Source organism: Gallus gallus, chromosome 10, assembly GCF_016699485.2.
Source record: "Gallus gallus isolate bGalGal1 chromosome 10, bGalGal1.mat.broiler.GRCg7b, whole genome shotgun sequence".
Lineage (NCBI taxonomy): Eukaryota > Metazoa > Chordata > Aves > Galliformes > Phasianidae > Gallus > Gallus gallus.
Genome location: NC_052541.1, coordinates 1,415,633 through 1,440,541, shown reverse-complemented (window position 1 = coordinate 1,440,541; position 24,909 = coordinate 1,415,633). Strand labels below are relative to the sequence as shown.

Here is a 24,909-nt window from a genome sequence, read left to right as displayed (position 1 = left end):
AACATGTCCCACCGTAGTCAAGACGGGATGTGTATCTGACAGAGCTTTTGTCTTAAAGGATGTAATAGCACTGGGAAAGATGTAAAGCAAAAAGGGCCGTGGAAGCATAGGAGAGCTCTTCAAAATGGAGAGCTTGACCAGTCAAACACAGCTGGTTTTAAACTGTTTGTGTGAAGGGTTGGTTCCATACCGGCCGGATTTCTGAGCTGCTGCAGGGCTATTGGTCCAAAAACAAAAATAGCAAAATGGTTCTTTGTAAGAGCCCATGTTGGAGAGCTGGCCCCGTTGGGCACCCCATTCTGAAGTCTCCAGTTCTTTTTTTCACTACCAAGTCTTTCTCGTCGCAGGTGGAAGAACACAATGGGCATATTTTTAAAGCAACTCAGTACAGCATCCCCACCTACTGTGAATATTGTTCATCCTTGATCTGGATAATGGACAGAGCTTCTGTTTGTAAATGTAAGTGTGCTCCATTTGACTTTCTTTATTTATTTACTTTTAATGCTTATATTACAGTCACGGGGTTTGGGGCTCTGAAAGGTATTTTCTACTGTTTCGGACAATCCCACTGTCAAATGTTTGGGGTTTTTCACATTAGAATAGCTTATGAGACAAACCTTAAGGATTTCTGAAGTTACCTGGTGAGTTCATACTGCCGTTCCTACCAAAATGTACAGCATTGTTGTGCTTGGGAGCTTTATATAACAAATCGTAACTCATGGTTTCAAACCATTCAAACCACCGTTAAGTTGTACTTCAGAAAGGGTTGGTAAGGTGTCTGTGACAGGTATGGCACACGTGCCCTACAGCTGCAGCCTTTGGGATGGATGCCTGTGAGTCTTGTGGCCATCATTGGGCTTGGTCATTTGACCAGCAGGCACTTGGACTTTGGAGTAGATCAGGAGAGTGGAGATGAAGAAACAGGCAAGGTTGAGATCTTATTTTGTTTTTTTCCATTGATTCTTCAATTAGGTTAGAAATAGCCACCCTGTGGTGCTTCAGGCTGGTATCCAGTGCAGGAAGAATACAAATTAGGTGCTATTTCCAACCTCTGAGTATATCCATGTCTGATAGCTCAGAGTGACTCACGGATTATTTTCTGAGTTGATCTGTCAGGTTTTTTTAGCGCTTCGGGGACTTAAATATAGAACCTTTAAAATGAAAGGCTTAATTTTTTTAGCATTTGAGTGAATCTAATATAGAATTGACCCCTGAAAAATGCAAATTTGCCATGCCTTTGACCTCCTTGCCCTAAGAAGAAGGACTTAATTCACATTTCTGCAGAGGTCTGAAGTTTTGGATTACTGAGTGCTATTTTTTCTTTGCTGCAGTATGTAAATATGCTTGTCACAAGAAGTGCTGTCTTAAAACCACGACCAAGTGCTCCAAAAAGGTAAGCTTCTCTTGTTCCTTTTTTCTCACTGAATACCTTTCCACTTGTGATCCCAGTCTGATACAGCCTTTTTTAAACAAACACTTACGGGCACGGAACTGAATACAGAGCTGGCAATAACCCTTTGTTGAGCTGGAGGTTGGGCTGGAGCTCCCTGGAGGTCACTCCATTCACTGCTGCTGCGGCTGCACATATTTCAGTAGTAATACAGTGATGCATCAATATATATCTGCTCAGTCATGCAGCACCTCTTCCAGTGATGTTCCCTGGCTTGTAGCCACGCTGAATAATAGAAACCTGCCTCATTTTATAGCTTTCAAGGGCTTCAAAATGTGGCTGCTATCAGTAGATAACATTTTTAATAGAGTCAGTGTTACAAAGAGAACTTGCAAAACACAGTGCCTGTCATAGTGGTACTTCGGTTTTGGCTTCCATGGCTTTATGTTTGTCTTCAGAAGGTCAGAATGCTTCCAGTGGCCACTGGGGTTCTTGCAGGCCACAGCCAGAAGCAGGACCCACTGCGGCACCTCCAGCCTTGGCTTCTCAAGGCCGATGCCTTTGTTCCCAATACAAAAGGCAAAAATACAGGTTGTTCTTCACCCCGCTGCTCTGATAGGGCTCACAGCACAGTCCCCAAACAGCTGCAGCACTACAGCTGAGCTGTGGCACAAGGATGGGGACAGCGAGAGGTGAAGGGTGGGCGGATGGTGCTAAAGCATTTACTGTGCTCATTAGAGGTGAATTAAATACTGTTGGTTGTGTTAGAGTATGTGATTGACAGTGAATGAATGCAGCAGGTCACACCAGTGAACAATGAGTCATCAGGCTTTCTTCTTTGGTTGTTGGTTTGGTAGTTTATTTCGTGCTGCTTATGCCCCGAGAAAATGATAATGCAGCCAGGATAATAATGTGTGCAAAGCTTTACGAGCCCCCAGGGAGGCTTTGCAGGTGTACAGCCTCCACAAAGAGTTGTAATTACATTTTTCCCAAGAAATAATCTGAATATATATATACTTGAATGTACTTGCTTTGATATGGCATTTCTTCTGCACTTTCTTCCTTTCTGGCAGTCCATCTTTGCAAGTTGGGAATGGGTTCTATGAGGCTCAGCTGTACAAATCTGGGGAGCCTCATGAAAATACTGATTTCTTTCAAAGAATATGGCAGTGCCTTCCATACTTGCGGACCTTTTGCATCTGTGATGTGAGATCTGAGCAACAGAGCCTCCTCTTTGCAGGGAGGAGACCTTCAGGCTTTGCTAGGTGCCACTGTTCTATGGGGCAGAACAAGAAGCTGCTCCTCATGCCAGTGCTTCAGTGACACCCACCAGGAATGCAGCAAACAGGAAGAGTTGGGGCCATTAACATTTTGCAGGACAATAGGAGAACTACCTGAAGTGGGTTCATTAGTTAAATGTCACAGAGGAGGTACTGATGTGCTTGCCTCAGTTGATCTTTTAGTCCTTTTTTGTTCCTTTCTATGAAAAACGAAACTCAAAAATAAATACAGCTCTGAATGGTTGCTGAGAGGTGCTTGGAGTCTTCTCGTTCCGTGGTGTTTCTCTGCATCAGTTTTTATGTGCTGTCAGTGAAATTACAGTGTCTCCACTTGGATGGTTCCGGGTCTTCCTGTAGGAAGGCTCTGGCTTGCCTGTGCTTGGTGGATTCATGTTTTTGGGGTTGCTTTCAGCAGCAAGCTGTGTATTACTGGTGGAAGGATGACGGGAATAGGGAAAGTAAAGGCGTAGGAGTTGCAAGAGGAGCCATGACCTGTTTCAGGGCCTGCACTGCATCGTGTGCTGTCTTGCATTCCCTTTGCTGGGAATGGGCACTTGTGTCAAGATTTTGTTAGGTCTTTGGACTTCACCCACTGAGGTTCTCTTGTGCAGGGTGACTTGGATCACATGTGAATTTGCCAAACATCAAACCTGTAGAGGGCATTTGAAGCCAGCAAAAGGGGATTTCCTGATGATTTTATCTTGTCTTTAGTTTGGTGTCATGGATATTGTATAATTGCTAATGCTGCAAGTTGATCTAGTCAACCAAGACTCCAGTTTCCCTATCCTGCTTTGTGCCATCTCCGAGTACTTAAATCATTCTTGGAGATGGGGCAGGAGGTAGAGGAGGACCAATGCCTAGCTGTATTTGACCAGGAATGCCATAACCATGTTGTTAAACAAAGAAAGCCCAAATGCTTACGACTCTGGGTCACATTATGGCACATTGCTTTCTGCAGTTTGTTTCAGCCCTTTTCCATTTTTCTCTTCCCCATCAGTATGATCCTGAGCTCTCATCCCGGCAGTTCGGAGTGGAGCTCTCCCGGCTGACCAGCGAGGATCGAGCTGTGCCGGTGCTGGTGGAGAAGCTGATCAACTACATAGAAATGCATGGGCTGTACACAGAGGGCATCTACAGAAAATCAGGGTCCACCAACAAGATCAAGGAGCTGCGGCAAGGGCTCGATACAGGTAAAAGGGAAAACAAAGCACGGGAAGAAAAATCTCTGCATCAGCAAGGGTTGGTGTAAGCAAGCGCTGCTTCCATATATCCAACCAAAAGCTCAATCCAAAATCTGGTTTCACTTACAGCTTAATATTGATCGTTATCTCTTGTTTTTATGCCTTCTTCTCAATGCGCTGCTGGACCTCACCGAGCAGACATAGATAATGTGAATTTAGATGACTACAACATCCACGTCATTGCCAGCGTCTTCAAGCAGTGGCTCCGAGATTTGCCCAACCCTCTCATGACTTTTGAGCTGTACGAGGAGTTTCTGCGGGCAATGGGTAAGGGACATCCTTTCCCACTGCTACAGGATGGGTTGAGACTGGATATAAGGAAGAAAGTTTATAATCTGAGGGTGGTGAGGCCAAGGAGCAGGTTGCCTAGAGAAGCTGTGGATGCCCCATCATTGGAAGTGTTGAAAGTCAGGCTGGATTGGACTCTGTGCAGCTTCGTCTAGTGAAAGGTGTCCATGTCCATGGCAGGGGAGTTGAAATTGGATATTCTTTAGGATCCTTTCCAACCCAAACCATTCTGTGATTGCAGTTCCCAGGCTGAGGGAAATGACAGCCACTTGCAGTGCCGAATTCTTTATTTACTCCTGGGGCCCAAATCATCTTATTTTACCCAGTCTTATTTGCCCAGAGTCTGACGTTCTGCTGTAAGTTTGTTTACACAAAGCCACAGGCAGGCCAGCATTGTGCTCGGTAGCGTGACTTTTCATCGCTGTTCAGCAGATTTAAGCCCAACCTGTTCACCAGCTATGTCTTTTAAGTAGTGGAAATAGGCATGAAGAAATGCATCGCTTTAAATAGGAAACGGAGGTAGAATCCAGCAGTGCCCCTAACAGGACTGGTGTGTTCTTTGCAGGCCTGCAGGAGAGGAGGGAGACGGTGCGAGGAGTTTACTCGGTCATCGACCAGCTCTCGCGCACCCATCTCAGCACCTTGGAGCGCCTCATCTTCCACCTGGTCAGGTACATAGGGCTGGGCAGTGGAAGAGGTGAGGGAGCCGCCTTCACCCCTGGCTTCTGTAGTAATCTTTTTTTTCTTCAGGATCGCTCTCCAAGAAGAGACCAACCGAATGTCAGCTAACGCCTTGGCCATCGTCTTTGCTCCCTGTATCCTCCGCTGCCCCGACACGACGGACCCGCTGCAGAGCGTTCAGGACATCAGTAAAACAACCACGTAAGAAAAGCTTTAGCATGGAAATGATAAAAACTCTACAGCTGTGCCTATTAACTGCATCTTAATGAAATATTTCATGTTCTCTCAGTAGCCAGTCGGGTTAAGATTATTAAGAAAGGGAGGATCTGCCAAAGCAGACCAGGGACTAAAAACAAGTTGTCTTCACTCTTAATGACCAGCAGATCGTAGTGGAAACAAGTGGAGCTTGTGCTGACGTGGTTAATCCCATTCACGACAGCCAGATCTTTATTCTGTTATTGCAGACCCACCTGCTAGGACCCATACTAGCAGTGCCCATTTGTGTGTGACAGTCAGGTGGAACGTTTCTGTGCTTCCTAAGGTTTGGGTTAAGCTTGGCCATAATATTATAGAATCATTAAAGTTGGAAAAGATCTCTTTAGATCATCTAGTCCAACTGTTAACCCATCCCCACTATGCCCACTAACCATGTCTCTCAGATCTACCCTTTAACACCTCCAGGGATGGTGACTCTGCCACCTCCATGGGCAGCCTCTTCCAACACGCTGCCATTGTTGCTGAGAATAATTTTTTCCTGATTATTCCACACTGCTGGCTCATATTCAGCTGTCTGTCAGCTTATACCCCTTTTCCTCAGCACACCTTCCAGACACTGCCCCAAGCCTGTAGCAATGCCTAGGGTTGCTATGACCAAACACAGGACCCAGCCCTTGGTCTTGTTGAAGCTCATCCCATTGGCCTCAGCCCATTGATGCAGCCTGTCTGGATTCCTCAGTAGGGCCTTCCTGCCCCCAGGCAGATCTGCATTTCCTCCCAACTTGGTGTCATCAGCAAACTTATTGAGGGTGCATTCAGTCCCCTCACCCAGATTACTGATAAAGACATCAAATAGGGCCAGCCACAATACTGACCCAGGGAAATTTGTTTCCATGGAAACATATAGGAGACATTACTTTTGGAGCTACATATTCTGCCGCTGTTCTTAGGGAATTTCCTTGGCCTTTTTCTTTGCATCCTTGCATGCTGAAGCTCTCAAGCAGAGCAGATCTTTGCACCAGGCAGAAACAGCTCCAATAAAAGCCTTTCTGATTCCAGTTTTGTCTTTTCTTTGCCTCCCAGCTGTGTAGAACTCATTGTCATCGAGCAGATGAACAAATACAAGGCTCGCCTCAAGGACATCAACAGCCTGGAGTTTGCTGAGAACAAAGCCAAGAGCCGCCTGTCCTTGATCCGCAGGTCAATGGTGAGATGCTGCACCAGCCCCTGCTGCTCACAGACTCATGTCCCCTTTCCTTCTACTAGGGAATTTGCACCAAGGCAGATATCAGGTGTTCCCGTGGTGCACCCATCATAGCTACAGAGAACATCTGTCTTGCTGCAGGGAAAGTCAGACCACTTCCTGGCTCTGACACAGTCACCTCTCTTCTCTCCTGTCCTCTCCTTTCACTTGAAGCAATCCTGCCTTACCTCTCCTTGCTTATCCCAGCCTCCCCACCCCCTTGCACTTCCCAAACCATCCCACCCCAGGCAGCACGTCTCCTAGCCCCATGGCAGCTCCCCATGTTTTCAGGGAATTACACAAAAACAAGAATCCAGCAAAGGCGATGGGAAAGAAGCCTGAGAGAGGGCTCCGTGGAAATGTAGTCACTCGAGCTCAGAGGCTCCTGCTTATGTTTCAGGCTTTATCTTGCACATTTGAGCAATTTGGGTTGAATCCAGCCGCTGCTTACCTTGCTGTCACCCCATGCACAAACACAAGGGAGACCTGGACTGAAGCAGCCCATGACCACTGGCCTTGTCCTCTTTGTGCTGCTGATGAGCTCAATAACATGACCTAAACCCAAACTGAGCTCCGCAACCATCTCATTGAGCTTCCATGCTTTGGGGTGAGCAATGGCTTGCTCTGGGTCCTGCTCGCCCCAGCACACCGGTGGGCTGCTAATGCTACGTGTGGCTTTTTGGCTGTGGGATCAGGAGATACCTGATCCAGACCCATGCTGTGGGTCTGAGCTGCCCGCAGTGGCCCTCAGGGCAGGTCTGACCCAACTCTGGGGGTTGTTTTGCCAAGCTTGGGGCTCGGCCGTGCGCTGGCACCGATACCGCAGAGAGCCGCCTCGCTCGTCCTGGTTTAAAAAAAGACAAAAAAATGAACAAAAAACGGTTCTTTTGGAGGGACGATGGCATGTGCACTCTAACCTTCTGCTTTCCTTTTCATGTCCTCTCTAATCCAGAAACCCGTACTAATTGCAGTTAGATTTATGAGCATAACCCGCAGTTCAATCCCGGTATGTATTCACTGCACGGCGCTCTGTGCCAGCTGCGTCCCTCCGTTCTGTGTGACCGCCGCTCATTCCAGCCCCGTGCCACCGGCCATTGTCTGTGACATTGCCCGTCTTGTCCCCCTGCAGGTGGCTCTCTGGGACCCCCAGGAGCAGCAGCAGCCAAATCTGCCGGGCTTGTGCCTTCGCCCCTGCATGCAGCTCTGTGAGAAGTGGCTTTCACCATCACTTCTTAATTTTCTTTTTCCGCTCTGTGCCCTCCTAACTTTTGCTTTCCTCGACTCATTGCTCCCATCCACGATTCCTGCTGGGGATGCGTTCAGGCACTGTGAAACCATTGCTTTGGCTGCGGTGGGTAAATCCCAGAGTGATCATATGGCATCTACTAAAATGCTCTGGACGGCCAGGCTGCTGTACCCTGATGTTCAGGGCAGCCCAGGATGGATTTGGGGACCCAGCAGCCCTGCCCCTCACCGCTCTGTCATGGCTCACCACAGCAGCACGCTCCCCAGTGAGACCAAATGTAGGACCATGAAAGCTCCTTCTTTTAGAGCAAACCCTACTCTTACCATCAAAAAAGTGTTGTTGCCTTCCTCATTCCAGCCAACATTGGACACGCCAGCACTGTGAGCAAACCCACATCCGACCCACCAGGGAATTTTCCGCTTGCAGCAGCTGGGAGAGGAGAGGGCTTTGCTGAAAGCCCACGTGGATGTCGTCACTGCGGCATCCGCTCGCTGCTGAGCGTCCCATAGGCAGGGAGAGCGGTACACGAGGCACAGGGGATCTTTGGGAGCTCAGGGCTTTTTGCTAATAGGATTCAGGTGGCTGTGCCTCAGCTCAGCAGCCCACGTGATGGGGTTGCCATCAGAGGAACGTTGCTGTGGTGCGCGGAAGCTCCTTTGTGAAAGATCTCCCAGGTGCAACAGCAGGAGATGAAAGGGTAAAATGGAGCAAATCTCACGTCTTAGTGCTGAGCAGCAGCGTTTGTCCGGGCTGGAGGATTTAACAAACCTTGCAGGGGAAAGCAGTGCTCAGCATTGCCTCCCACTTGAGCCATGTCCCATTGATGTCAGCGTAGGTTTGCTTTGCCACTCAAGGAAAGACCCCTGCTTGCATTCCTGATAGCTTTTTGCTTTCAAAGTGAAAAAGGGAGGCTTTTCTCCCATGTTCTGGGCATGTGGGTAATGAGAAAGACTAAGAAAGACCTCAGCTGCAGTGCTGGAATAGCCCTATGGGAAGAAAAGCTGCCTGTGAGCTGATGAATGAGGCAGAGTGCAGCAAGAAGGGGGATTCAGTTTCACCAAGAAACACAATGGTTGTTTGAAGGAAGAGGGCAGCCTGTAGGTGGAGCAGAGGCAGGTGCTGGGTTTTCCGTGTTGCGCTCGTGCTGCACTCGTCTTTCACACTCTGACCAGTTCAGGATCCTGACTTCAGGAGATGAGCTGTGTTCAGTTACAGCAACAGTTAGGATAAAATCTTTTTAATGGCCACGGTGTGCCCACCAAGCACACTACTCCTCAGCATCCTTTGTGTCCAAAAATCAGTACTTCTCTTTCACCTCATGGAGCAGCTCCTCTGAAGGTAAAGCAGAGGCCGTTTGCACTTGCAGTATTTCTCCACCTATGATACTCCCATCTAAGACCTTTTCCATAATCAGACGTTTTAATACTACTAAAAATGCAGGACTCTTCTATTTGACTGTTAGTTTATTTCCTGTTTCCCAGCTATTCCTCACCTGTTTTTTTTCCATGCAGTGCTTTCTCCCACCCGCTTAGCAGACCCTCCTCCTCTCCAAGCTGCCGTTGTGCCGCATCATCCCATTCCATCTTGTAGCTCCCTTTGTGCCAGGGAGGAGGAGCTCCCCAAAAACGGGCTGTGCAAAATAATCCTCGCTTGACGCTGATGTTTATCTTCAGGGCAAAGGCCGCGTGCGGCGCGGCACCTACCCCAGCCCTACGTCCCCTGTGGCCATGCGCCTGCCCTCCGTGTCTGACGTCCCCGAGGAGACCGTGAGCAGCGAGGAGGCCATGGAGCTGGATGTGACAGAGCAGCAGCAAGCAGCCATGCAGCAGGAGGAGAGGGTGCTGACGGAGCAGATCGAAAGCCTGCAGAAGGAGAAGTGAGTCTGCCCTTGAGTTCAAGCTTTGCTCAGTTCCACAGCTTCTACCTAGAGGTTCAACTTGGGGATGACGTGATGGCGGTTGGTTCTGGGGTGGATGTGCTGCTCTTGGGTTCAGCTGGAGGACTCTTTGCATCCCTCTTGCTTTCCTCCCCCCTTTTTTGGTCCTGTTGAGTCACAGGGTTGGGTTTTGTAGGGAGGAGCTGACCTTCGAGATGCTGACGCTGGAGCCTCGCGCCTCTGATGATGAAACGCTCGAGTCGGAAGCCTCCATCGGCACTGCCGACAGCTCAGAAAACCTGAACTTTGACTCCGAAGGAGCCATCTCCGATCGGTCGGGTGAGTCAGTAGAACCTGTAATCAGAGAGGTTTCAATGCGGTTGTTCCGCAGCAAAGCTCTGCATAGAGCAACGTAGTTGGGTTAATAAGATTGGTGTTACTTAATGATTAAGACGCCCATGGTCTGTAGATCATGCTGCCCCTTGAGTGGGTGGGGAGATGAGTGCTTCTCTAGACATCGTGTCCCATGTGCTCGGGTTGTTGTTCCCAGTGCCAGGACACCAGGATGTCTTTGTGAACGATGCAGTGGAGGTGGGAACATCTCACCTGTGTTGGGTTGGGTTCTCTCCCTGCTTTGAGTCCCATGTGTCCCTGCTGAGCCGGGGAGCCCGGGTATCCCCGAGGACCACACCGCTAACCCTGCTGCACTCCCTGTCCCGCAGAGCGAAGCGTAGCACTTAGCTCCCTGCGCCCCGTCAAGGCGGAGGGGCCGGGCCGGCTGCGGCGGCACCCCAGGACGCGGCCGGACGTTGCGGACACGCCGAACCCATCCCTTGTCTCCTCCTCCTCCTCCTCCTCCTCCTCACAGTCGTCCACCTCCTGCCTGCCCCACCTGCCTCGCAAGCGCTTCCAGATGTACTCCAAGTCACCCTTCTACCGAGCGGGGGCCCTGGGTGAGCCCCCCGAACCCCACTGCGACGAGCGGCCCCAGTTCACCACGCGCGGGACCTTCAACCCCGAGAAGGGCAAGCAGAAACTCAAGAGCGTGAAGAACTCCCCCCCGAAAACCAAAGAGCCACCAGAAGGGGGGCCGGGCCGCAAAAGGAACCCCGACACTGACCGCAGCGCCGGCCAGCAGCTCGTCCTGCTGGGGAGCAACGAGTTCATGGTGTGAGACGCCAGGGTGACAACGTCCCCATTGCCATCATCATCACTGTCATCCCCCGACCGCTCGGGCTCCGAGACGAGCGCTCCATGCGGAAGCTGCTGGGGACGGGTTCAGCGGTGGCCTCAATGATGTGGGGTTGGGGCGGCCGGCGCGGGGACAGAGGGACAGACAGAGGGACGTCAGGGAAGGAGCTGCTGTGCCGGGTCCTCTGTGCTGGAGGAGGAGGAGGCAGTGGGAAGCAGAACGCCGAAAAGCACCGCGGTGTGCATGAGCTGCAGGGCGCATGGAGCGGTGAGAAGGAGGTCTGCCAAAAGGACTCAGCTCTGGTTGTTCTTTCTTATTTCCAATGTGCCCCCACCGCCCTCCTCTCGTGGTTGTTTATTTTTATTTTATTTTATTTTTCAGACCATCAGTATTAAAATAATAATAATCAAGGACTTACTTGAAGCTCTGTTTATATTCTGGTTTACTGGAGTTTATTGTAAATACTTTTTTTTTATTGGTTGTGTTTTGTTGGTTTCTTTTTAATATTTTGCCCCAAAGAGGACTTTGTGCCAGGGCGAGGGGGTCGGTGGGCAGCACAGGTCCCGGCCATCACCGCGTCTTCCACCACTGCTCCATCGGGCTGTAATTAGCAGGGCTCAGAAGCACTGCCTGCAGTAGCACTAATGAGCGGCGCTCGCTAACTATGGGGCCTGCTGGCTCCCGCTACAGCCGGGGGGGGGCTGCCTGTCTGTAGGATAGGAGAGGTTGGGAGCCTGGGGACGCTGATGGGATCCATAGGTGCTGGGTCTGCCCCTTTCTGCTCAGCGTTCTGGGCAGGCTGGGCTCTGAGCCTTTCCCTGGACACCTACAAAAAGATGGAAAACACCAATAACTTGAGTCTTCCTGCGTGTTTTCTGTTGGTTTCACTGGGGCTGGGGATGCCCTCAGCCTTCGCGTCAGACCCAGCGACGCAGCCCCCTGTTCCCAGCCCCAGTGCCAGTGATTTCAAGGGGTGTTTTATTTATTTGCCTTTCTGTTATTTTAATTTTTGTTGGTGGTGGTTGTTTTTGTTTTCTCTTTGGGTTTAAGCCACCCGGTGGTGTGGGGAGCACATCATCCCCACGCAACCCCCCCACGTTGGGATGAGCCACATCTCCCCCTCGCTCAGCGGAAGGGCCTTGTTATTTAAAGAAATCCCACCAAAACTATCCTTCAAAACTCAATTTTTAGGGTGAGGTCTCCTCCAATAGAGCGCCGTCCCATCCCACACCGAGCTCACCACGGCCCCGCAAGTGCAGCAGGGACGGCGCATCCGGCTGACGCATCACCTCCCTCTATGTATGTAATAATATATATATATGATATATATATTATTTTGTAGATATCCCTCTCACTGGCAGGATCTGAACTAGCAATGAGCGATGAGCCCCCAGAAGTCGGGGTGGTTTTAGCACGTCCCCACCCAGCACAGAGCCAGCACCCTGCTGCTCCCCGTGCCCATAAGCAGCTGTTTTGGGGCACCATGTTGGTTTTGGAAGACGATCCGCTCCTCGTACCAAGTGAATGTACTTACTACTGGAAAGGACGTGGGCTGCGTGTTGTTAATTATTATTTTTAATGGAAATTTTTTAAAGTAATTTATAAGTATGCCGAGTGTAAGTTAAAAAGGAAAAAACAAAAACAAAAAAAAAAACCCAAACCCACAGAAGTATGTATGGAAGAGGATATATTATCCTGTGTCACGCTCTCTATAAATTTTACCTGTTTAAAAGAAAAAAAAAAAAGTTTAAAAAAAAAGAATGAAAGTGTAATTATATAAAGGAGAATGATTTATCTCTGCCCAGCGCCGGGGGCAGCCGGCAAGCTGTCGCGTCGCGTCCGCGCGTTCTCATTAATTTGTTAATTAATGTTGTTCCCTTCCCTCCTGCAACGAGGCCGTTGTTCTGTATAAAGTGCAATTCTGTGTAATATTTCTCCGGCGTGTTCCGTGTGGCTGTACAAAGCGGACGAGTGAAGCCCTCGCTTATTAAAGAGCTGTAACGAGGAGCGCTGGGTGATGTCTTTGGGGGCACATAGGGGGTGGCATCTCAGGGACGCGCCACCAAGGGCGATACCACCTCTGGTTTCTGGGTCTGCAGGTGGGTGTTGCTTCTTGGCTTTCTTTTTGGAGCTAGAGATCTGGTTTTCAGCTGGCTGCCCTGGCCCCACGTTCCCAGTGTCCCCAGTGCCAGACCTTGAGAGAAGGGCGCGAGGAGGCTGTCTGCAAAAGCCCTCTTTATTTGGAGTACAAAATAGGGGGGCTGGCTGCAAGCCCCCTGGGATGGGAGAACACAGCTCTGTCCCCACAGGTCCCCCCCCAGTGCCACCCCCAGGCTGGTGTCGTGTCCCTGCGTTGGGGCGCTGCTGGCACCGTGTGCAGGGGATGCTCAGGGTTTGGTTGGGGACAGTGGCACCCATTGAGGTGCCCACCCTGGTCCTCTCGGTGCCACCCTGGAGATGTCCCCCTGCCACCCACCCTCCTGCACCACTTGGGAGCACCCCAAGGACTTGGCTGCTGGCCTGGGGACATCCACGCCCCAAGGAGAGCAGGGGGTGACAGAGTGCCAGCACAGGGGGACAAACAGTGCAGGGTATCCCAAAAGCCACCGAGCAGCAGCCAGGTGACAGCGGGGAGGGGGTCAGTTCTTGAACATGTCGCAGAGCAGCTTCTCCATGGGGGTGTTGCCAATGGTACGGCGGAAGAAGAGCAGCTCGACGCGCTCGGAGGAGAGGAAGCGCAGGGCTGGCAGAAGCAGCAGCAGCTTCCCAAACCTGGGGGATGGAGCGGTGTCACCAACCCCGCTGTCACCGGCAGCTCCGGGGCTGGGGCTGGCTGTACCTGACGGGCTGCCCGGGGTAGTGGGAGCGGTTGTGCTGGCCCAGCATCACCTGCGACTGGTCCTGCAGGTTCTCCACCTGCTCGGGGTCCTTCAGGCCGCGAGTCTCTGCCAGGACAGCGGGTGTTGGGGTGACACGGGGACAGGCAATGGAGGACCTGGGTGTGCGCTCTCACCTGGCTTGAAGAGCACCACAGCCTTCATGCAGGCAAATTCGGTGGGATCGACAGCCAATGCCTTGAAGCGCCCCAGGGTCTCCTGCAGCGCCCGCACGTCCACGGCGGCTGGCAGCAGCTTGCCAGGGGATGGCTCGGGGACGGCCAGCAGCGGGCAGCTCTCCAGGGGCATGGACCACTGGATGGCACAGAGCAGGAACAGCTCGCTCCACGCCTCCTCCAGCAGGATCACCTGGGGGCAGCCAGAACCCATCAGCCCACCTGGGTGGGCAGAGGAACATTGCCCACGGTTCACCCCATGGCCAGAAAGTGGCATCCTGGGGACACCTCAAGGTTCACCCTATGGTCATGCAGAGGCTCCAAGTGTCCTCATCCCAACCTAGAGCTTTTGGGGTCCCTACCTGGTCCCGGAAGGGCAGATTGGAGAAGACAGGCAGGTTCTTTGCCCACTTGACAGCCATGAAGAGAAGGCGTGCTGAGGTCTCGTAGACGTTTTCAGGACCAGCTGCTGGGTACGGGGCCACCTGGTACTCACCGCCCGCCCGCTCGGGCTCACCACCCGTCACATCCACTGTCTCATCAACTGCAGGGATGGGGACACAACGTTACCCCATTACTCCTCGTCCCTCCCCACCACCAGCGGTCACCCACCGTCTTCGGGCTCCAGCTTGGCGCAGGTCTCGGCCGTCATCAGGCTGGCCATGAAGCGGTGGTTGGTGGGTGGTGTGGGCGTGCGGGGGACGGCAGCGGTGGCAGCAGTAGCCCCATGGCCACGGGGGGCCGGGCAGGGAACCGGGGGGACATCACGCGTGGCAGCCACGTGCTCAGGGGGCAGCTCGGCGTCCAGCTCAATGCTGTCTAGCCGGACCTGGGCTGTGCTCCGGGGCTGGCGCTCGTTCTGCACAGCTGTGGGGACAAAGTGACATCAACAGCAGCCAACGCACACTGCCACCTCCCTCCCCAGCACATCCCCCCTGCTCACCATCCTTGTTCATGCCGGCTTGCAGGCACTTCTTGAGCCGGCATGCCTGGCACTGGTTGCGGTGTGCCTTGTCCACTGGGCACAGCCCCGTCCCTGCCTGGCACCTGTGGGGAGAGGTGGTACCTGGCTGCACCCACAGGGATGGCCCTGTTCCCCCGGGGTGTCCCACGGCCCATGGATGCCCTGTGCCGGGGAGGCTTTGTCCCTGCTGGGTGGCCTTCACCCAGTGGGTGCCCTGCCCAAGTGAATATCCTGCCCCTATGGATGCCTTGTCCCTATGGGTCAGTTGTCACCATGAGTGTCCTGCCCCAACAAATGCCTTGTTTGTCCCAGGGATGTTTTGTCCCCTGCAGATGCACATCCCCTCTGGGTGCCCTCATCCCCTATAGGTGCCTTGTCCCATACAGGTGCTGTGTCCCAGTGAACACCCTCCCTTGATGGGTGTCCTGCCCCAATGAATGCCATGTCCCTCCCTGTATCCACCACCTTTGTCCCACCCGGTGTCCATCCCCTGGGTCCCCACCAGCTGGCTGTCCCCCATCCCCACCTGTAGATGAGCTTCCTGCGGACGCTGCGCTTGAAGAAGCCACTGCAGCCATTGCAGGCATAGATGCCGTAGTGCTTCCCACTGCTGGTGTCCCCGCACACCTTGCACAGCAGTACAGGGCTCAGTGCCTTGCCAGGGGCTGGGCTCAGTCCTGCAGGAGCGGAGCCAAAACACTCAGGGTGAGCAGGGGCACCCAAGTATCCCTCATCCCCCTTCATCAGTCCCCTCACTCAGATGATGGGGCACTGCCACTTCCATGGGTCCAGCCCAGGGGACCTCAGATATCCCAGAGGACATGGATGAGGAGTCCAAGAAGTGCACACAGGGCTCAGCATCAGCCCACACCCCAGGGGTGCCATGGAATGAGCTCTCACGGGACTTTTAAATGGGATTAAATGATGTCCCTGGGGCTGGGGACACTGGGTGTCCCAGTGAGGGGACAGCATGCATCCTGACAAGGAGCCACAAGTGGGGACCACAGGTGTCCTGGAGAAGGGCCATGGCGGGGGACACATTACCCCAGATGGGGGCTGTGATTGTGATCACGGCCCCACAGAAGAGACTCAGCAGGGGACCACGCGGTCCCTGGGGGAAGAGCAGAGACCATAGACATCCAGAAGAGAGTCTGCAGGCATCGTGGAGAAAGAGCAGAGCTGGGGACCCCAAGCAGCCAGGAGAAGGATAACGATGGGGGACCCCAGTCATTGTGGAGAAGGTTCACAATGAGGACCATGGGCACCACGGAGAGGGGTCATGGCTGGGGAGCCCATGTGTCTTGGATGAGGACAACCACAGGGGACCCTAAGCATGCTGAAGAAGGAAGGTAGTGGTGGATGCCAAGCATCCTGGAGAAGTTGTCCTGGGAAAGAAGATAATGATGGAGAAGCCAAACATCCTGGAGAACAACCACAATGAGAATCCCCAAGGATCTCAGGGAAGGACTGTGACTGAGAGCATCCTAGAGAAGGACTGTAATAGGGACCCCAGATATCCTGGAGAAAGGCCATGATGGGGACTCCGAATATTCTAGAGGAGAACCGTGATGGGGGACCCCAAACATACTAGGAAAGAACTGTGATAGGGATCCAAATATCCTGGAGACAGCTCACGATAGGGGACCCTGAGAATTCCTGAGAAAGACCACGATGGAGGACCCCGAGCATCCCAAAGAAGGACCATGTTTGGACTCCCAGGGATTCCTGAAAAAGGACACCGATGGGGACCCGAGCATCCCGCAGAAGGACCCGCTGGGGACAGACCTGTGCAGCAGGATGTGGCTCTTACCCGAGGGGCTGTCCTCTAGCCCGGCGCTCACCACCGACCCCGCCGGCGACGCAGCCATGCTGGGCTGTCCCCGTCCCCGCTCTGCAGGATGGGGCTGTGGCTGTGCTCTCTTCAAGGCAGATTAGCGCGGGCGCTGTGTAAGCAGCCGCCTGTTTGTCACCGTCTTAATCTTTAGTGTCTGTGCGGGGGGGGATCAATCAGCCACGCGATGAAGAATTAAAAAGGTGCTGAGCCCCGGCACGGCTGCCTCCCTGTAACCCTAAACCCCACGACACCAAAGCCACCAAAGCCACCTGCGGTGGGGATACGGGGGTCAGGGCGATGCCGGCCCCAGGAAGTGGAGGGCTGAGATTGCGGAGGAGTGCTGGGGTGCAGGGGTGACCCCCATGTCCCCCCGTGCTGCGCCCACTGGGCTCTGTAAGCGCATAAGCCCCTTGTTAAGGAGTTTAGAGAGGAATAACGAAAAGTGGTAATTACGGAGTGGGGGACGACACACAGCCCCCCTTCCCTGTCCCCACGCAATTAATTACAAGCCCCGATCGAGGGGGATGATTGATGGGGGCCCCCCAAAGAGGATTAGTGCTGGGACAGGGGTATCATGTGTCCCCCCCCAGGGCCAGCAGCCTCGGTGTCCCTTTGGGGGCTTTGGGCCATGGCTGCTGACGCAGCAGCGTGGGGCCAGGTGGCCCCAGGGTTACGCAACGAAGGCTAAACCCTCGCTGTGACAGGGCAGCACAATTTGAGATTTGAGGGCTTTAGGCGCTAAACCCCCACCGCAGCCATCCGGGGTGGGCTGTGGGGCCGGTGGAGACAGTGACGGGGATGGGGATGGAGTCTTGAGGCTGAGGTTGGGGTGGATCCGTCACAAGGCACCAGTCGTGGTGACACGAGGAGATATGGCGGATGAGGCTCCATTCATCTCCATCTTCACCTGCAGATTCACTCCATCACCTCTACATGCAGCATTGACCCCATCCCAACCGCGGCATCCTCCACCCCACTGCCACCACCACCCCATCCCAAATGCAGCATCCTTCCACCCCATCAGCAGCATTCTCCATCCCAACACCTCATTCCCATGTCCCAGTGCCATGGCTGCATCTTGTCCCTACCATAAGCAACACCACAACAATGGTGCTGGGCTGATGCAGTGGGAACCGGGCACCCTGCATAGCCATGGGTCTCCTTGGCCACTGCCCACGGGACAGACACTGGGTACACGTTGGTAGTGGGACGTGGTGGCTTTCAGCCCCCAGGGACTGTGATGAGCGCTGACTCGGCTAATTTGCCACCCAGCCATGCTCCCCTCCACACCGCCGGTAAAAAGCCAGCTCTGGAGCTGGGATTTGGGGAGGGGATTAGCTCCAGCAGCCATCTGCTGCCAGCCAATAATCATCGCGCCGAGGAAATCCAATAATTACAAAAATATTGTTCCCACCCCGTTTTGCTCTTGCACCCGGCCAGGCGGGCCCAGTGGCGCGTCCAGAGGTGTCCCCAACACTGTGTCTCTGCCAGCAGCCCAAAGGGGCACCCGAGCACACTGGGGTCCAGACAGTGCCCAATGCCACCTCTGAGGGGCTCAGCGGTGAGGTCCCCATATGAAGGAGCAAACGTTAAAGCCCGTGACCCAGCTCTGTGACAGATGCCTTGGGATTACCCAGCCTAAAACCTTGGGATCGGCTACCTCCCTCCTCCCCAGCATTTAATTACTAATTTACTAATTACCCCAAGATGCTGCCGGCGGTCTTGAGACCCATAGCTGGGCTCTGGCTGCACTAATCCCACCAGCCATGGGGAGCAAATGGATGTGCTGCCGTCAGGGAACAGCGTGGCTGGGGACAAGGAGAAGGTGGTAGGGAGCAGGAGGGGACCAGATGGGGAGGGTGGGGTCTGGGAACTGGTCAGGGCAACTAGGAGGTGACAACAAGGATCAGGAGATGGTAATGGGGACAGCAAGGAGATGGTGGAGCCCAGGAGGGAACACTGGGGACCAGAAGACACTGGGGACCAGGAGGAGATGGCTGAGACCAAGAGGTGACAAGCATCAGGAGGGAGTGATGGGGACCAGAAAGGTTTGTTGGGGACTGGAATGGGACCATAGGGTAGGGAGGTGATCTGATGGTGACCAGGAGAAGATGACAGAGCCCAAAAGAGATTGGTGGGGACAAGGAGGTAACAGCAGGGAGCAGGAGGACGCAACGGGAAATAAGAAGGTAACAAGGATCAGGAGGGAGCAGCAACATGTAATAGAGGTTGGTAGGGATGATGAGAGGATGGTGGGGACTGCAGTAGGATGATGGGGACCAGGAGTTGGTGAATTCAATCAGGAGTGGACAAAAGCAACCAGGAGATACAAAGCTCTGGAAGGAGACAAGAGCAATGTGGGCCTCCAGGCAGCCCCTGCTGGCACCAGTGGTGACTGTGAGGGGTTAACACTACCACTGGCGCTCAGCCACGTCAGGGCCAGGCTCTGGTTTCACCCATCATCAGCTGTCCCTTACCAGAGCTCCTTTTCCCTTTGTGTGCCCACTGTGACAAATGACGCCGAGTTGCTGCGGGCAGCGGGTGGTGACAGCTCCCAGGTCACCCGTGCTGATCCCAGATGAAACTTTAATGGGGCTCCGGGGCTGACCTGGCCATGAAACCCATCCCCAAGGGCAAGCATCTCCCTGGGGACATCCCAGTGGCCATTCCATAGGCACAGCCCTATGACGGCAGAGGTGGCACCATCCTGGTGGTCACAGGCTCAGGACCATTGTAGAGGGCACTCTGTGACAACCTTTTGGTCACCCAAGGGGTTTGGGGATGAAATGTCCAAGCCAAAATGTCCAACCAAGCAGGTTGAGACTGTCCCCCCTGGGAGGTCCCCACGTCACTGGGACAGGGCGGGCTCAGTGGCAGCGGTGGGGCCGGTCGGGACAGTCTGGGCACATTCCTTGGTGCAGGCACTGCCAGCGACTTGGGGTCCTGCAGCCTGGGGACAGCAGAACAGCAAGGGAATATCAAAGGCGTCTCTAAGGTGAGGGTGGGGAGGAGGTCTCAGGCATGTCCTCAGGGATAGTGTGGTGAATGAGGCCATAGCTTTGTGTTTGGTGATGTGATACTGCCAAGGACTTGGGGACACCGAGATCCCCAAACCAGGGTGGCACAGCTCTGTGAACACCGTGTCTTTCCTTCCAGATGGACCTCCTGGAGCAGGTAGCTGGGAGCCACCAGGAAGGCCTTCGTACCCCATTTCCTGTTTTCCCACCCTGGGGTCATGGCACCTGCACTGTTTGTGCTGAGTGTGAGGGAAAGGGAACGTGGGTGAACGGAGAGGGTGTTGGAGGTGGGGTGGTGCCACCAGGGTGGGTGACAGCAGGTGTGGGTGCCACCAGGCTGGTTCTGGCCTCGCTGACCCCCAGGTGAGTTCCTTGCTGCGGACCCTGCAGGACAAGGTCCCGACATTCCTCCAGCCCCAGTACTGGCTGCGCTCCTGGATGTGGCAGGTCTGGATGGAACTGATCAAGGCAGCACAGGTGACACCAAGGGACACACCTTGGTGATGCTGCCCTAAAATTGTCCGCAGCTGGGATTGGGGTGAGGTGGGTCCCCGTTCCACCAGCGTGACCATGGGTATTTGTCCTTCCAGGTGAGCAGCTCCAAGCAGGTAAGTGCCAGCATCCCCAGCTGCACCCCGCACTACCCATCCTACCACCTATAGGGCAAACCTGCTTTTACTCAGTGCCCACGGGTGCTCTGGACCCAACCTGTCCACCCGAGTTGGCTGGAGATGACCTCCCAGATCTCTTACCTGGTCCATGGAGGCCCAAACCTCTGAGGGGCAGGGACAAACCCGTGGGGTGGCACCTGGCTGGAGGTGACATGTGGTGGTGTCCCCAGGCAGTGGCAGGAGCGGCAAGCACAGCGGCGTTCTTCCTCTGTGAGGGGCTGCTGGGTCAGCACTTTGATGTGGTGCCCAACGGGGTGGCTGAGCCCCAGCCTGGGGACCTCTTCCTCTTCCCACTGGCCTCAGGGGGACCCGGCTGGTGGGGTGCCCACGCTGGTGTCTATTGCGGTGATGGGGAGATCATCCATCTGGAAGGTGAGCAGTGGGAGGAAACTCCACACAGGGAACATGAGGCAAAGCAGCTCATGCTTGGGGACCACAACCCTCCTTGGGCACCCTGACCCTATTTGGGGGTCCAACACCTCAGGTCACCCCCAAACCTCCTTGGTAACCTCAATCTTCCTTGGGGATCTCAACTCTATTTGGGAAACACATACCCCAGGTTACTCTGAACCCTCCTTGATGACCCCAACTCTTTTTGGGCACCTCAACTCTATTTGGGGACCCAACCCTTCTTGGGAAATTCAACCCTATTTGGGAACCCAACACTTCCAGGGATTCCAACTCCCCAACCTTCTCAATGACCCCAACACTCCTTGAGCACTTCAAACCTATTTGGACACCTCTATCCTATTTGGGGACCTAGCTTCTCCTTGTGACCATCAACCCTCCTTGAAGGCCATCCCCTCCACAACACAGGCACCTCAGGAACATCCCCAACAGGGATTGTGGCCAAGCATGGTAAGAGCCACCTCGTGAGGACACGGGGCCCTGCCAAGGTGCTGCGGATGAAGGGGGGACTGGATGCGGCTGCCCTGCAGTGGCGGATCCAGGCAGCCATGGACATGGTGCTGGAGTACGATGCTGTCACCTGTAACTGCATCCACTTCGCCCTTGCCCTGTTGGGGCTGGGCCAGCTCAATGGGGACATGGTGAGTGTCTTTGCCCTCAGGCGTGGGGGAACTGTGATACACACCTCGGATGAGTGTCACCAGAGCTGTCTTCTCTCCTAGATGTTCCCAGCGCTGCAGTGAAGGAGGTGGTGATGTGACCTGGGGAGCACGTAGGTCTGGAGCACCTTTCCTGGGCTACCAGTGGGATGAAGGATACGAGACAAAGGATCTGGGAATAAGAACGTGGGACTGTCACCACCCAAATGGATGAGGATCGTTGAGGTTTTGAAGTTTCCTCAGGTTAAATTAAGGTGAAATGACACCAAACAATTGGCTGAATGTTTGGGTTTTTTTTTGTATCACGCTAAGTTATTTAGCACAAGATGTGGAGTATATATCTATACCTTATTGGCAATAAGGGTTACATACAAGGTAAATATTTTCTCTAATATCATTGATGTTTTCATCTCCCACATATATGCCATACCAATTTCAAAATCCATGTACATTACATAAAGCATTTAGCGGACTTATTAAAATTTAGCAAAAATTGTGCCTTGTCATTTCTGTCCTTACTGTACACCACCACAACCAGTTCTCTCTATACAGTCTCTTCACCAAAAGAGAGCAGATGTTGTGTGTTAAATAACATCTGCAAGACAATGACAGAAAGAATAGTTCAAATGTAAGGAATCTGTTCTCATTTCTGTTAAGGGCATACTCCTTACATTCCAAAGATGTACACTTTCAGAAACTAACTTCATGCATGTGTAAGAAAATCTAACAGATCCTGGTACAAAGAACCGAATGGGATGCATCAGCTGCAAATGGCATCAGCCCTGAGCATCAACTACAGGAAGCAGAACTGACCCATCCCAGCTCCCTCAGCCTCTCCCCATAACACCTGTGCTCCAGACCCTCACTGCTCTGTTGCCCTTCTCTGGATGTGCTGCAGGGCCTCAATGTCTTTCTTGCAGTGAGGCACCCAACAATGAATACAGCACTGGAGTACAGCCTTACCAGTGCTGAGTACAGAGGAACGATCACCTCCTGACACAAACCAGGATGCCATTTGCCTTCTTGGCCACCTGAGCACTCTGCTGGCTCATGTTCACGTGGCTGGCTGTTGACTAACACCCCTAAATCATCTTCCTCTGCACACCTTCCAGCCACTCTGCCCCAAGTCTGACGCATGGGGTTGTTGTAACCAAAGTGGCCCGGCCCTTGGTCTTGTTGAAGCTCATCCTATTGGCCTCAGCCCATCGATGCAGCCTGCCCAGATCCCTCTGTAGGGCCTTCCTGCCCTCAGGCGCATCAACACTTCCTCCCAGCTTGGTGACTTTGGGCACTATTTGTTCTTTGCTCTTACTTCAGGCCTTACAATGCCTCCCAGCTCTAGGAGGGTGGGGGGCTGTTTCCCTTCCTTGATGGACCTTGATGGAGAGTGCAGTGTTAAGATACTCTCCTTTCCCTCACTGTTCTCCTGTTTCTGGATGTTGGGGTAATTCATAGAACCACAGAATCATTGAGGCTGGAAAAGACCACTCAGATGATCACAGAATCATAGAACTGAGTGTCCCACTCCATTCTCTGGTCTGCCATCTCTGTCACAGGATGGGATCTGAGGGATGAGGGTCTTGTAAGCCGTGGTGTCTCAGGCCAGCAGATGGGAGCTACAAAAGCTGTCCACCTGCATCTTGAATTTTATACTCCTTCTACATGCAGCTTCCCATGATAAGCAATGGGGGCTGAACTATTACAAGGTACGCAGACTAAGATATAAGTAGGGGTATGAAAAACACGCGACTTAGCAGAAAAACAGAGAAACTTCCACTGGGTCTTTGAGATCTCGTATTCAGCTCTGAAAAGCATGGGGGATTGTTTATATGGCACACAGTTCTACGGTCTCCATGTTTTTGCCAAAGGTGGCCCTGTCTCTTTTCCCTGACAACTTCCAGTCACAGCTCAGGCCCCTAGAGTTCTAGGCCACACACTGTTAGGCATAGACAAGGTGAGGAGAGTGACAGAGCCACAGCTACAGCCTCATTCTGCACAGCTTGGGGCAGTTCTCTTTATCAAACAGAGGATGGCTACTGGACCTACATCCTGTCCCATTCTCCAGTCATGCGTGACTTCTCCCCTTCTTTATCAGGCTATGCTTGGGCCATACTCTACAGAAGGGACCCTTAAAGACCATCAGTCCAACCCCTCTGCAACAAACAGCGACACCTACAGCTCCATTAGGAGCTCAGAGCCCCCCAGCCTGACCTTGAGTGTCTCCAGGGACAGGGCACCCAATGCCTCACTGGGCAACCTGGGCCAGTGCCTCACTGCCCTTAGTGTACAAAACTTCTTCCTTACATCCAATCTCAATCTCCCCTCTAATCTAGTCCAACAGTCAGACTGCACACCGTCCAAAATATGAAGCCTAAGTCATACCAAGGGACAAGGTCAGGCATTGTAGCCCTCTGGTATCTCCAGGAAAAAAGTACAATGTGTAATGGGGCCCGGGGAAGCCATAACAGTCCTACAGATACAAAGATCAGTCCTCAGAGGGCTGTCACCCAAATCCTGTATCTGCAGTCATGCCTCCTCTTGGCTATGACTCCTCTCAGAGAGTACCACAGAAACAGTGTGGGCTCAGCAATCACTTCAGCACCGATGAGGGAACTCTGCTCACTGTGCCAATTTAAGGATGTCACCATTCTATCGGACTCCTTGAGCATCTGAAATTCCACTCAGGCTAACTTAAGGTGAAATGACAGGGAAATGGGACTAGATGTCCTGAAAGGTCCCTTCCGACTCAAACGATTCCACGATTCTATGATTCTGTGTCACCAAAAAATTGGTTGAGTGTTTACTTCTATCCCACCACAATACTCCACGCAAGATGTGCAGTATCTATCCATCTATCCATCTTTCTATGCATCTATCTATCCATCCATCCATCCATCTATCCAAAATCTATCCATCTATCCATGTATCTATCCATCCATTCATCTACATATTCATCCATTCTTCTCTCTGTATGTCTATCTATATCTTCTAGGTGATAAGGGAATAGGACTTATCATCTTTCAATGTAAACCACACTCTCTTCCACAATCACTTTTGGTTTGTGATTCCATCTGCAAACTGCGCATGTGATTTCCTTCAATTGTTTACAGCTAAGAATGTCTCAGTGTAAGCAGGCAGGGACCCCACAACTGTCCCCAGAGAGGAAGTGCCTTGGCAGTACCACCACTGGGCAGAGTGTCCTGTACCAGGCTGGGGACATGAAGAGTACTCTCCCCTCCTCGAGCCTGCTGGTTCTTGGTTCTCAGCACCAAAGGGATGGTGATCAGAGGGTGGCACAAGGTCTGGCTGGAAGCACACATCACTGGGATCCGAGGGGTCGGTATCTGCTCCAGTCCCACTTGACACAGATCTGCAGAATATCCTGAGTTGGAAGGGGTCCGCAGGGATCTCCAAATCCAACACTTAGCTCCATGCAGGAACACACAAAATCAAACCTTACAGTTGAGAGTATTGTTCAAACCCCTTCTTGAACTCCAGTCTTGGTGCCGTGCCCACTGCAGCGTGTTCCATGGCCACCACCCTCCAGTGCAGAACATTTCCCTAACCTCCACCAGACCCACCCATGGAGTTAGTTCATGTGTGGACTGCCTGTTTGCACTGCTTTGTATCCTGATTGGTTGTTTGAAATCA

The 24,909-nt window shown here is 52.9% G+C and overlaps 3 protein-coding genes across 29 annotated transcripts in view; 2 read left to right on the top strand and 1 right to left on the bottom strand.

The window, feature by feature from the left end:
• Window positions 1-12,660, top strand: part of MYO9A (myosin IXA) — a 166,117-nt gene extending 153,457 nt beyond the window's left edge. For 11 of the 13 annotated variants that reach the window (XM_015279073.4, XM_015279070.4, XM_015279074.4 and 8 more), the window contains 11 exons: window positions 348-459; window positions 1,332-1,393; window positions 3,668-3,860; window positions 4,050-4,178; window positions 4,765-4,870; window positions 4,950-5,081; window positions 6,180-6,303; window positions 7,292-7,345; window positions 9,259-9,461; window positions 9,658-9,800; window positions 10,184-12,660. In XM_015279073.4, coding sequence (XP_015134559.2) covers window positions 348-459; window positions 1,332-1,393; window positions 3,668-3,860; window positions 4,050-4,178; window positions 4,765-4,870; window positions 4,950-5,081; window positions 6,180-6,303; window positions 7,292-7,345; window positions 9,259-9,461; window positions 9,658-9,800; window positions 10,184-10,635 — 1,710 coding nt within the window. In that variant the 3' untranslated portion in view covers window positions 10,636-12,660. The remainder of the gene's footprint in view (window positions 1-347; window positions 460-1,331; window positions 1,394-3,667; window positions 3,861-4,049; window positions 4,179-4,764; window positions 4,871-4,949; window positions 5,082-6,179; window positions 6,304-7,291; window positions 7,346-9,258; window positions 9,462-9,657; window positions 9,801-10,183) is intronic. The other 2 variants (XM_046899222.1, XM_015279072.4) reach the window with 1 other exon arrangement.
• A 211-nt stretch (window positions 12,661-12,871) lies between these two features.
• NR2E3 (nuclear receptor subfamily 2 group E member 3) lies at window positions 12,872-16,552 on the bottom strand. Of its 2 annotated transcripts, NM_204594.1 has the most exon segments (8): window positions 12,872-13,425; window positions 13,493-13,598; window positions 13,667-13,898; window positions 14,068-14,249; window positions 14,318-14,572; window positions 14,649-14,752; window positions 15,196-15,346; window positions 16,480-16,552. In NM_204594.1, coding segments are annotated over 8 exon segments (1,221 nt in total). In that variant the 5' UTR covers window positions 16,538-16,552; the 3' UTR covers window positions 12,872-13,292.
• A 2,823-nt stretch (window positions 16,553-19,375) lies between these two features.
• LOC415324 (epididymal protein-like) lies at window positions 19,376-21,754 on the top strand. 14 transcript variants are annotated; one of them, XM_025153813.3, is made up of 7 exons: window positions 19,376-19,498; window positions 19,660-19,677; window positions 19,884-19,967; window positions 20,111-20,128; window positions 20,362-20,563; window positions 21,008-21,240; window positions 21,322-21,754. In XM_025153813.3, exons 2-7 carry the CDS (start codon window positions 19,660-19,662, stop codon window positions 21,340-21,342), a joined length of 576 nt encoding a protein of 191 aa, XP_025009581.2. In that variant the 5' UTR covers window positions 19,376-19,498; the 3' UTR covers window positions 21,343-21,754.
• Window positions 21,755-24,909: the final 3,155 nt, after the last annotated feature.